Source organism: Ascaphus truei, chromosome 5, assembly GCF_040206685.1.
Source record: "Ascaphus truei isolate aAscTru1 chromosome 5, aAscTru1.hap1, whole genome shotgun sequence".
NCBI lineage: Eukaryota > Metazoa > Chordata > Amphibia > Anura > Ascaphidae > Ascaphus > Ascaphus truei.
In genome coordinates, this window is record NC_134487.1 from 37141272 (window position 1) to 37155111 (window position 13840).

At 48.4% G+C, this 13840-nt stretch overlaps 1 protein-coding gene across 5 annotated transcripts in view; it reads right to left on the bottom strand.

The window, feature by feature from the left end:
* FBXL13 (F-box and leucine rich repeat protein 13) overlaps positions 1–13840 on the bottom strand; it is a 238941-nt gene that overhangs the window by 181063 nt on the left and 44038 nt on the right. For all 5 annotated transcript variants that reach the window (XM_075599630.1, XM_075599629.1, XM_075599631.1 and 2 more), the window contains 2 exons: positions 6634–6743; positions 2389–2493 (listed from right to left, as the gene is read on the bottom strand). In XM_075599630.1, the coding sequence (XP_075455745.1) occupies positions 2389–2493; positions 6634–6743 (215 nt within the window). The remainder of the gene's footprint in view (positions 1–2388; positions 2494–6633; positions 6744–13840) is intronic.

The window sequence follows — 13840 nt, forward strand, 5'->3', positions numbered from 1 at the left end:
GTGTGTGTGTGTGTGTGTGTGTTTGTGTGTGTGTGTGTGTATGTGTATGCATGTGTGTGTGTGTGTGTGTGCCTTTGTGTGTGTGTGTGTGTGTATGCATGTGTGTATGGGTATGTGTATGCATGTGTGTGTGTGTCTTTGTGTGTGTGTGTGTGTGTGTATGCATGTGTATGTGTATGCATGTGTGTGTGTGCATGTGTGTGTGTGTGCATGTGTGTGTGTATGTATATGTGTGTGCATGTGTGTGTGCATTGTGTGTGTGTATGTGTATGCATGTGTGTGTGTGTGTGTGTGTGTGTGCATGTGTGTGTATATGCATGTGTATGTGTGTGTGTATGCATGTGTGTGTGTGTGTGTGTGTGTGTGTGTATGTGTATGCATGTGTGTGTGTGTGTGTGTGTGTGCCTGTGTGTGTGTGTGTATGCATGTATATGTGTATGTGCGTGCGTGCGCGTGCGTGAATATATTTATCAAAGTTGCACAATGTTAATAAATAATTTATTCTCACATGTCTTTTTTTTTAATTTTTAAAATATTATATAATATACACACACACATATACACACACACACAGGTTCCCCAGTGAAACACAAACACACAGACCACTTCAAAGTGACACACACACACTGACAGCTACCAAGTGACACACACACACAGTGATACCCGCCTCCCAAGCGCTTGCTGTCTCCTCTGTCAGGACAGCAAAAAGCTCCTGGTAGAGCGAGCGGCAGCAAGCGAGAGCGAGCAGCAGCACCTAAGCGCTTACTATGTCCCAGGCCTTACAGATATGCTTAAATGTAGTCATTTTGCTGTGAGCAGGGTACTGGTGGAAAATAACTGCTAGCATAATTGTTATGAGAAGCGCGAGATATATATCTGGACTCCCTCACCTCCCTAACTGGGGGGTTGGCTAAATGCCTGAGTATGTTCTCTGATACATTTTGTTCTGCATGAAATGTGCCAGACTCTCAACTGTGGCAAAGCTGATAGTATACTCAGGACTGCGCACAGTACAAATGTGATCACAGAATAACAACTATTGACTAGGCAAGTTCATCTTAACCGATGATGGGAGTCCCCTGGTTGTTGATGGCATCATGAGCGGTATCCTGAGTGCCAACTGGTGTTGTTATTATTCATGTGTGCAATTGTGGCTGAGATCGATAACCCAGATCAATCTCTTGAACAAGTAATTTTTCTTGTCAGAACAAGGACCAATCAGGTCCCTTCTTCAGAATAATATTTACGAAAGAAACCGAAGTAGCCCGGTATATGTATACATATTTACAGTACATGCTATTTCAGTTACTGAAAATTCGCCTTGGAAGGGGCCCGAGTCATTTTGAAAGCTTGCACTCTTTTAAATCATTAGTAATTAATAAAATGTATCACTTGTAACTTACTTTGTTTGTTTTATTAATAAAGTCTTCCTTTCTGCCTACTCTACAGGCTAACAGGGCACCATCCTCTGTTACAAAACTGTATGGCAGTTACCTGAGGTAATCAATGCATTGCAAAGGACCTCTTTCAGGCACCAAAAGGGTTAATATACACCATAAATACCCAACAAATAAAACACAAATAGCATAACATCCACATGTGCAATTGTTAACCAGTTAGTAGCTCAAATGTCGTGACTCGCTGGCCACTTCAGCTACTGATACATAATATTGTTATCATAAAACATATATTAATATATTTTTATTGCCTATTCTAAGTTGACTAGTCTTATCTTTCCCAAGTATATATTGGCCGTTATATACATATGCCAGCGCGGTAGTAGCCCAATATCTTCAGGTATCAGACTTTAATGAATACCATGTGAATAAGTAATTAGTCGGTTAAATACGCATTACATACGTTACAACTGTAGCCAAAATATTGCAGTGATAAAAAGCTTTACAGCTTGTGATATGGCTTTAGTGAATTAGTGGTTAAAAAAATAAATAAGTAGGAGTGCCCCATGTGACTGCAGACAAATGTTGCTGGATAAAGGTGTTTTTACTTAACATGTGATACGTTATAGCTTAAACCAGAGGTGTGCAAACTGGCGGGCACACCCCCCAGGGGGAGGGGGCGCTGTGCTTACAGAGACCCCACACTCTTCCCCAAAGCATCTAAATTAAATGCCGGAGGCATCGGTTAGTTCCCTTACCTTTCCGACGGCTTCAGGCGACGCGTCGTCACATGACCCTGCAGCATCATTGGTCACCGGAGACACGGTAAGGGGGGCGGGGGGCGCGAGCAGGAGGGGAGCACAGGGGAGAAAGTTTGCGCACCCCTGCCTTAAACTATAGACCATCTGAATTATGAATAACTTACAGAGGTAATAGTAAATTGACTCTAATGATCTCCAATTCTAATGTACTAGCCTCATTTTACATATACCTTCAGCACTGCCTTGCTTGGCAGCTGTGACACTTCATCTCCCCCTTCTCCTGATTCAGAAGACTGGACACTTTGATCGTCTTCCATGTCTCCTCTTTCCAAACGCTTCAGGAAAAAAGAAAAGAAAGCGTTACCATTGAGTGACCATGAGAAATACGGTCGACAATGTCACACTGTGCTTTACGTTCTTTAATAACATACAGTAGCTGATAAGAAAGTCAGCATTTGGAAAATGCAAGCGCTCTTTATAGGGGTCCTCATCTTCCATACATCTTCTCAAGGTCAATGATAAAACTTGCACAGTCCTAACCCAGATCATCTTAAATAAAAACAAAAATCTTTTTTGCATTCCACCTCGGGTTTTTTGGTTTTGATTTTTGTATTAGGTGGAAAGCCGGGGGTTGCCGGAGCTGCACCCCATTAATTTCAGCTTCGAGGATCCTCTGCTTCCTTCTTTTCTTCTTTTTTTCCATTAAGGAAATGCTCCTCTATTTAAAGTAGAAAAGTATTTATTTACCAGCAAGTTTTGCCATGCAATATCACCTGAAAACACATTGCAAATTGATGCCGTAAACATCCTAAACTTTCACTGTAGTCATACATACATGCACATAGTTGACATAGATGCACATTTTTGCATATATAATGCATATTGCTGCATATATAATTCATCTCACACTGAATAGAATAGGTAAAGTATTTTGGAAGTGTATAAGGAAAGAGTGATATATGGGACATGGACTCTGCAAGAACTGTTCAAAAGGGCACCCCATCCTAGTGTAGTAATGAAAATTACATATGTAAGGGGTTAACTCTGAAAGGTTGACTCTTATTTTACCAAAATCCAACATTTTCTGAAAATGTTTAAAGTTAGTTTGTAAACATGTTGAGTTGAGAATGGGGGGGGGGGGAGATTTGGTCTCCTCACCCTTTGAGTAATTGTGACTGTGTGTTCATCACCTGTTGGAAGGGTCAGAGCAGGCCTGCACAACTTGTACAGTGAAAAGGGCCGAACTGCTCCAAGGAAAAAAGATTTGGGCCGCATGGGTAAAATCATCATCATCATCATCTCTCCTCATCATCCTCATATATATCTCCCCCAGCCCCCTTCATCATCATCATCCTCATATCTCCCCCAAAACCCATCATCAACCTTTGCGAGACTCCCCATCGATCGCTCATACCCCCATCTCTCCCCCTCACCCATACACATAATACTCCCCCTCCACATCAAATACACAATACCACCTGCACACCACACACATCCCACCCCCCTGCACCTAACATCACTTTCCCACCCTGCACCTCACATCACTCTCCCCCCTGCACCTCACATCACTCTCCCCCCCCTGCACCTCACATCACTCTCCCCCCCTGCACCTCACATCACTCTCCCCCCTGCACCTCACATCACTCTCCCCCCCCTGCACCTCACATCACTCTCCCCCCCTGCAACTCACCTAACTCTCCCCCCCCTGCACCTCACATCACTCTCCCCCCCTGCAACTCACATCACTCTCCCCCCCTGCACCTCACATCACTCTCCCCCCCTGCAACTCACACCACTCTCCCCCCCTGCACCTCACATCACACTCCCACCCCTGCAACTCACACCACTCTGCCCCCTCACAAGGAAAACAGAGTTGGTTCCCGCAGCCCATTTCAGCAGCCCCCACAGCCCATTTCAGCAGCCCCACGCAGCCCCCCACAGCCCATATCAGCAACCCCCCCAGTCCATTTCAGCAGCCCCCAGCCCATTTCAGCAGCCCACCACATTTCAGCAGCCCCCCCAGCCCATTTCAGCAGCCCCCACAGCCCATATCAGCAGCCCCCCAGAGCAGCCCCCCACAGCCCATATCAGCAGCCCACCACAGCCCATTTCAGCAGCCCCCCGCAGCCCATATCAGCAGCCCCCCACAGCCCATATCAGCAGCCCCCCAGAGCCCATATCAGCAGCCCACCACAGCCCATTTCAGCAGCCCCCCACAGCCCATATCAGCAGCCCCCCAGCCCATTCCATTTCAGCAGCCCCTCCCCCCATATGTCAGCAGCCCTCCCCCAGCCCATTCCATTTCAGCAGCTCCCCCTGCCCATTTCAGAACACCCCAGCCCATATCAGCAGACCCCCAGCCCATTTCAGCAGCGGCCCAGCCCATTCCATTTCAGCAGCGCCCCCCATATGTCAGCAGCCCCCCCCAGTCCATTCCATCAGCTCCCCCCATGTCAGCAGCCCCCCCAGCCCATTCCATTTCAGCAGCCCACCCCCATGTCAGCAGCCCCCCTAGCCCATTTCAGAACACCCCCAGCCCATTTCAGCAGCCCCCACAGCCCATATCAGCAGCCCCCACAGCCCATATCAGCAGCCCCCAGCCCATTTCAGCAGCGCCCCAGCCCATTCCATTTCAGCAGCCCCCCCATATGTCAGCAGCCCCCCCAGTCCATTCCATTTCAGCAGCCCCCCCCATGTCAGCAGCCCCCCCAGCCCATTCCATTTCAGCAGCCCACCCCCATTTCAGCAGCCCCCCCAGCCCATTCCATTTCAGCAGCCCACCCCCATGTCAGCAGCCCCCCCAGCCCATTCCATTTCAGCAGCCCCCACATGTCAGCAGCCCTCCCCCATGTCAGCAGCCCCCCCATGTCAGCAGCCCCCCCCCCATGTCAGCAGCCCCCTATGTCAGCAGCCCCCTATGTCAGCAGCCCCCCAGCCCATTCCATTTCAGCAGCCCCCGCATGAATGAACTACCCCTCCCCCCATGCTTACCTGATGATGGTGGTGGCGGAAACAGAGATGGCGGCAGGAAAGCGCGCTCTAGCAGCAGACCCGGAAGATCCGGGTCGCACTAAACTGCTAGAGTGCGTCACCCTGCTGGAGCAGGCTGAGGGGGGGGGGGTTGAGGAGGGGGATTAGGGGGGAGAGCGCGCAATCACACAGACACTGCTGGAGCACGCTCCTACTTAATGCTGGAGCGCGCTCCTACTTAATGCTGGAGCGCGCTCCTACTTAATGCTGGAGCGCGCTCCTTCTGTCCTTACCAGGGAAGGTGGGTGAAGGGGGGGGGGTTGAATGGGGTCCGTCGCGGGCCGCACGGGGTGCCCCGGCGGGCCGCATGTGGCCCGCGGGCCGTATGTTGTGCAGGCCTGGGTCAGAGCCTCTGTCTTTCTCCCTCCCATTATCTTTATTGGCTCTCTGATAAGGACAGGAGGGATGAGTTAAAGAAAACACTTGATGAAGAAACACTTCTCCTAAAAAATGCAATTTGTGAATAATTACCAAAGAAACCTGAGTAGCCAAATGTTTTTATTTAGCATGGTTAGATTTGTGCGAGAAAGACAATTAGACTATTAATTGATTGACAAAATGTTTTTTTGGCTGACTACGTGGGATTGCACCTTTGAGCTGTGTGGGAAGATGTGATTTTCTGTGCACAAATTTGCATTTTCTCATGGGAACACCATTGTTACACTTTAATGAATAGGCCCCAAAGCGTGCTACGCAATATGCTGTGAAACCACTTCTGAGTCCTGGAGAATAGCTCAGCTCCATTCAAATGAATGTGACTAAAATCATGTCTTGCACAAGAACTTGCTTCACAATATATTAAATATGGAGAAAGAGCGGCTCGGTGAGTAAAGACGCTGACTGAGTTCGAAGCAGGGGAACCTGGTTCAAATCCCGGTGTTGGCTCCTTGTGACTTGGGGCAAGTCACTTTATCTCCCTGTGACTCAGGCACCAAAAACATAGATGGTAAGCTCTACGGGGCAGGCACTGTGTCTGCAAAATGTCTCTGTAAAGCGCTACGTAAAACTAGCAGCGCTATACAAGAAAAATAAAAATAAGGACCCCAGAGACTTCCATAGCGAACCTTGTTACCAGTTGTCCTATAATGATGAAAAATGAGAGGTGGAGTTATAGGGTTTGAAAAGACTCCTAAATATGAGACACTGGATATAAACTGGTCAATAAATTGCGTGAATATCTAAATAGTAGAATAATAGCGCTAATATTTTAATTTTGTTAATGAATAGTTCATCAGTTCAGATCTGAAAGTCGACAACGTCCTTATTAAAGAAAGATTTGTTGATGGAAAGTTTTACGTGTGTTTATTTTAGCAAGCAGCAGTGAAAACACAGAGTGTATTTTTAGAGATGTGTAGATCTAAGATACAAATGTTAAGTCCCCTATTTGGTGTCTGTAAATTTATTTCAGACAACGTGAACATTACAAGTGTTTAGTTTACACGTACCTCAAAGTACTCCTTCTTCTTCTTAGAGTCCTCGGTTTCTGCGTGCCACGCTTTCAGGATTTTTTTCATAAAGGCACCATTAAAAACATTCTGTATTCTGGTTGCCGCCACTAGGAAATATATATTATTTTTAGAGGACTACGTATATTAAGGATGGGCAGGTCCTCAAGCCCAAAATCTGGACACCCCCTCTCCCCCACCCCGAACTCCATTCATCTGAGACAAGGAGAACTCAGCTCAAATCTATGGGCGAAACCGGGGCACACACAACAAAAACAGAGTTTCTGCCTCTGATTCGGGTTTACTTTTTGGATTAGCCTTAGTTGGCTTAGAATGGCTTTGTTTAAAACATGCAACAAAATCAAACAATATTATCAAAAATATACGGTACAACAAACATACAAGTTACCCCAAACATGTGCTATAGAATGAGGTTTGGCAAATAAAAAATTGTCATGGAACAGGAATACTCCTGTCTGCACTTCTGTTTCACCCCACCCTTTCCTCGCAGCCCTGCTTGCCAGCTTATTAGTGCCAGCTGTATGTGTTTGGTTCTGCACACAAACACAGTGCTTGTGTGATAAATACAGTGCCATTTCCCCTCTCCCAGCAGCTTGCTGTATTAAAGATGCAACATTATTGCTACATGTTGTAGCTCCCCCAGACACTCCTGTGAGTTGCCATAGCAGCCCCAGCCTTTCTCTCAAATGGGCTAGTCTGCTTTCTTCCCCTCTGCTCTGCCCACAGATGGTCTGTCCCCAGACTATCTTACTACCCAGCATACATTGCCATTTCCTTTCCACCACACCACTGGACGAGTGAGTACCTTGCTGTAACCCATGTAATGGTGCTGCAGGATTATCTTTTCACCTCCCTTTACTACTAAGCACACACAGAGATATTTAGACCTACACCTCTACACAAGAGACTGTTTTTCCCTGCTTTCTCCAAAATAAAGTAAGAAAAGAAACAGACCTTGTCGTGCTTGGAAAAGAGGGCCGAGTTGAGCTAAGTCATCTTACACATGACCCTCTGGCTTCCAGAATAGTGAAAAGATATCGTGTGCCTTACAGACACTTACAGGAGCTGCTACTCCAGACTCCATGATAAAATAGGGCAGCCTCTGCAGACAAAGGAAGCACCAAGTAGCTCAACTGCACACAGCCTGCAGCCTTAACAGACAAGCAGCAGCCTACACTGCACAGCAGCTTTGCAACAAACAGTGCTTCTCACACAAAACCTTACTGCCTTTTCTCTGTCTGAGTTCACCCTCTGCACAGCCCCATAGTGAGGAACCACCATCTCACCTACCCCTGCGCACGTCCCCACGGCTAGTGCCATCAAGGGCCGCGCTACCGGACACCCACCAGGACACGGGTCAGAGCCACCGGACACCTGTGAGTACAGCTACCCCTACGCTGCACGCTGCAGGACACCGCTCGGCATCATCTGAGACAGACGCCCATCGCTGACAAGGTAAAAGACCGCACGCCACACGCACTGGCAAAAGGCCCACACACACCTACAGCATGGCAGAACTCAGAGCCTCACCAGACATCACGCAGGAAAGCTATCACTCAGACACAGAGACCGCTGCGCAAGTGCAACAGGCGCGGGCAGGCGCAAGGCCCAAACGGACAGTCACACTGACACAAAAGGCCCGCGCAAAATATGAGACTGACATTGAAGCACACCGCGAAAAGTTAGAGAAGGCCTGGAGGACACTGGTCGTGAAATATGTAACGTTGCAAGTACTAGCGATCAGGAGAAACAAATTAGACAGGCTATAGCCCAATTGAGGTCAAGTCACAAATGTTACCAAATGCTGTCACAAACATATCTCGCATACCTAAAAAGAATTAACACGGAGGAAAGCCTCAGCGAACGTGACCAGCAGGAGGCAACTGACCTGGACCGTGACGGCTTCGTGCAGACCACTGTCACTGAGGCCGAAGACCAGAGAAAGGACCTTTTGCTGGAAACTGCATCACAGCGCTCCAGCACATCCAGACACTCATCGAGGTCAGCAAGATCAGCGCAATCTCACGCGTCTAGCGCAAGCGCAAACGCTACCAAGGCGCGAGCCACCGCAGAGGCCGCACGTCCAGGGCCGAATATGGTCGGAGAGAGGCAGCCGTAAGGGCAGAAAAGGCGCGCATAGAAGAGGAGGAGCAGGCCGCCGCTGCCAATGCGCGTAGAAAGGCAGAATTAGACGCGGATCTAGAGGCTCTAAGCAAAGAAGAGGGCGCCGCTGCCGCCATAGCCCAAGCCGAAGTCCTAGAAGCAGCTGCGAGACAGGACGGCGGGGAGCTACCGTACAGACGGATAGCCTCAGAGGATCCAGCCCAACGCACTGAAGACTACGTAAGGAGCCTCTTCAGCGTAAACACCAGCGCACCATCTCAACACGGAGGGAGTGACACCACAGACACCGAAGACTTGCTAGGTCCACGAGGAGGAGACGCTGCTCCGCCAATGGCACATGCTGCCTGGGATAGCCACAGCCGCAACAAAGATCCACACGCCAGCGTGCACACGGATGCACTACAACGGGCTCGCCATCCAAATACACCCACATGGGGAAACACAGCCCCTCACACCGACCAGCAGTCATCACGCGTCCACGCCAAGGAAGAGGCTACCGCACGGACCCTCCCAGCAACTACCTCAGAACAGGACAAACACGCCGATGCCTCAGGCCTGACTGACATAGCCAAGTATATGATCCGGCGCGACCTGGTACAAGCAGGGCTCATCTGCTTCGACGACCGCCCTGAGAACTACCGGACGTGGAAGTTCACGTTCAAAGACGCAATCAACAGCTTGGACTTCTCAGCAAGGGAAGAGCTCAACCTGCTATTCAAGTTCCTGGGGAACGAATCCAGAGAGTACGCGAATAGACTGCGGGCGGCAAACGCGCATCAACCCCAAGTAGGTCTTGACCTAGTGTGGGAAAGGCTAGAAGAGTCCTACGGCAGCCCCGAAGCAGTCGATGATTCGCTCTTCAAAAGAGTCGACAGCTTCCCCAAGATCACAACTAAAGACTACTCGAAGTTACGAGAGCTTGGGGACCTGCTGCAAGAACTGGAGTTCGCAAGGAAAGACCATTCCTTAATAGGTCTCAACGTCCTAGACTCAGCTCGTGGAGTGAGACCCATCCTGGAGAAACTACCCTTCAACCTCCAAGAAAAATGGATCTCACAAGGCTCCAAATACAAAAGGAGAAGCAAGTCGTCTACCCCCCATTCTCAGTTTTCTTGAGCTTCATTCGCGAAGCAGCAAGGACGAGGAACGACCCCAGCTTCTTAGCTTCTTCTTAGGTGCGCAAACCACATACAGTGCAAGCAGCCTGAGGAACGAGAGACCAGCGACGAGATATGGTAACCCCCAAACACCCATCTCGACCCGCAGGACGGACATGCCTCCCACGACCCAAACTACTCCCGATCAGTCGGTCGCCGGAGACAAGGAACCCAAACAGGGAATGTCCCATACACAAGAAACCACACCCACTCAACAAGTGCTTTGGGTTCAGGATGAAGTCCCTAGAGGAACGCAAGAGGTTACTTGGAGAATTCGGAGTTTGCTTCAGGTGCTGCGGTTCCACGACTCACCTAGCCAGGGACTGTAAAGAAGAGATCAAATGCACAGTGTGCGAAAGTGACAAGCACGTGACGGCATTACACCCAGAGGCGCTGACACTCCACCAACTCAAGAACCCATCCTCCGTACCGGAGCACGGCGGGGAGAAAGAAGAAGGAGAGCCAACATCCGTCACATCTCAGCGCACTGAGGTATGCGGAAAAGGTGACATGATGTCCTGCTCTAAAATATGCCTTGTCGCAGTGCACCCCCAGGGACAACCTGAGAAGGCTATTCGGATGTACGCAATCCTCGACGACCAGAGCAACCGATCGCTGGTCAGGTCAGAGTTCTTTGACATGTTTAACATACAAGACGGTGCTTCTCCTTACACTCTCAGAACGTGCGCAGGGCGAATGGAGACCACAGGGAGAAGAGTGAATGGCTACACCATATGCTCAATAGACGGCAAAGTGAACATATCCCTTCCCACACTCATCGAGTGCAACCACATGGCCACAAACAGGGACGAGATTCCCACACCAGACGTGGCACTCCATTACCCCCACCTCAAAGGAATAGCCAACCACATCCGGCCGGTAGAACAAGGCGCCAAGATCCTGCTGCTGCTCGGTAGGGACATTATGAGGGTACATAAAGTCCGTAAACAGCATAACGGACCCCACAACGCACCATACGCCCAAAGACTTGACCTAGGATGGGTTATCACCAACGGGCAACGCGTGCACCAACAAAGAGCACGGGCAAGACTACATTGATGCCCGCAGAACGGTGGTGACAGAATGTGGACACACATCTCTCTCTGAACCATGTCTTGGCCATCTCCAAGTGACCGAAGGGCCAAGTGAAGAGAAACGACAAGGTCATACCTCTGAGATCAACAAAGACATCCTCACGTCGAGGGGATGCGACAATGGCCTAGGATGCTTAACAGTCCAGACAGCTAAGGATGACGAGTCGATTCCACCGAAGGAAGAAAGTAACCTCCCAAAGGTGACCGACAAAGGGATCGTCCAAAAGACAATAAACGATCAAACAGTCCTCTCACGAGCAATGGCACGACTAAGATGTACAGTTGTTCCTCTCCATAGAGTATCAAGCGACAAAGCAACCAGCTGCCACGGCTGGCATAGCCGTAAAAGATTGCGCCCCACAGGTGAAGCCACAGTGTCAAAAAGACTGTCCTCTCCTACGTCTAAAAACAGACGGCCACAGAGACATTTCACAAAGGGATTTACTAGGACAAAAGAGACTGTTCTTCGTTACGTCCAGGGAGACAATAACCTCCCGATGGCAGTCAACAGAGAAACACAGAAGTGTTTCACCAAACGACGTGGAGATGTTCCCGTGCAAAAAAAATGCACCGATGACCTACGGTGCACAGCGTTCCAAACAACAAGGGACTGCAAACGAACACCATCAAGGGAAGATAGAGGATTCCTGAGGCTAACTGTCGAGGAGCTCTCTAAAGACGGACTAGGCAGTTGGGTGACTCTGCCACCATGCCATTCACCAAAAAGACGCTTCCCAAACAATAGAGAACATGCCATCTCTAGGTTCACTTCGCACCTCCGCGACCTAAAAAGGGAAACAGAGACCAAAAACAACTTTGTGGCCTTCATCCAGAAGATATTCTTTACCGGCCACGCAAAGCCAGCACCTCTAATGGAGGAAGGTGAAGAATGTCGGTACCTCCAATCATCTGAGGCCTACCACCCTCAGGAACCCGATCAAATCCGGGTAATGTTCAACCCCAGCACTCAGCTTCAGGGAGTCTCTCTGAGAGACGCCCTCTTTACTGGACTAGATTCGACAACCAGTCTTCCAGAAGTGTTGTTCCGCTTCCGCAAGGAACCAAAAGCCATCTCCTTCTGCCGAACACCAGGTGATAGGGCGACAAGCTACCACGACTGGCACACTTACAAGGGGATGTACTCTGTGGATAAAACTACAGAGACAAAAGGACTGTTTTCTCACAAGGCTAAAAGGAAACAGTGCCAGAGACTCTTACAAAAGACTTTGTGGTGCATCAAGCTAACCAAGAGCTGTGCATCCACCTGGCTTCCCTTACTGGAAGGTTGGCCAAAGGACTTTGACGCCAGTGGTACCGGCCGGTATCACCTTGCTATGGGAATATGGACCTTTGCATTGTTATGTTATGTTTGCACTGCACATATGTTCCACATAGCCTGTTATATAGTGGTATCTACAGATACCAGACGGGGAGTGTCATGGAACAGGAATACTCCTGTCTGCACTTCTGTTTCACCCCACCCTTTCCTTGCAGCCCTGCTTGCCAGCTTATTAGTGCCAGCTGTATGTGTTTGGTTCTGCACACAAACACAGTGCTTGTGTGATAAATACAGTGCCATTTCCCCTCTCCCAGCAGCTTGCTGTATTAAAGATGCAACATTATTGCTACATGTTGTAGCTCCCCCAGACACTCCTGTGAGTTGCCATAGCAGCCCCAGCCTTTCTCTCAAATGGGCTAGTCTGCTTTCTTCCCCTCTGCTCTGCCCACAGATGGTCTGTCCCCAGACTATCTTACTACCCAGCATACATTGCCATTTCCTTTCCACCACACCACTGGACGAGTGAGTACCTTGCTGTAACCCATGTAATGGTGCTGCAGGATTATCTTTTCACCTCCCTTTACTACTAAGCACACACAGAGATATTTAGACCTACACCTCTACACAAGAGACTGTTTTTCCATGCTTTCTCCAAAATAAAGTAAGAAAAGAAACAGACCTTGTCGTGCTTGGAAAAGAGGGCTGAGTTGACACTATCTGAGCTAAGTCATCTTACACATGACCCTCTGGCTTCCAGAATAAAAATGATAAACAGTCCATTAGAAAGTCCACTTAAGATGGGTGCCTTCTCTTTAAAGAGTATTTCCATTTCTTGTACAAATTGGGTACTTTAGCAAAATAAAGAACCACACAACACCACTTTGATGGTGTGGAAAGAATAGAATTTCTTTTGCAAACGCACACAGAAGTAAAGTGCTAAATCAAGTATATAAACATTCACTCACGTCCCCACTCACATTCTCGCGCACTTAATAATGTCATATTAGCAATATTTCGTTAATGTTTCTCTGTTTCTTTTTTTTAGAAGTAGAAAAACACATCACTGCTGCAATAAAATGTGGGTAGTTCACAGAAACTGTAAGGAAGTGTTTAATGATACAGTACATTAAAACACACTCACACATTTTCCATCCTACATGAGTATTTTCTCTCAGAAATATAGTCAAAACCAGCAAAGGGGAAAGAGGAAAAGCTGCTGCCGCCGCCTCACCTTATGGTTCTCACGGATGAAATGAGAGATGCTCGCAGAAGACAAAGGAAAGATGACGGCAAAGAAAACAAAGAGCGACAGACCCATGAGCACAGGGAAAGTAGAGATATAGAAGGAAGGATTACAGGCACTAGCAGCATTATCTGAAAACTACTAGAATGGCTTAGTGACTTCATGTAAGATATTAGATAAACCTCCAGACCAGTCAGAAGCAAAATATTAAGGAGTTTATATGGTATATGGGACATAGGTATCATTGCAAAATTGGTGCAAATCTGGGGCAAATAAATTGCTTTATATG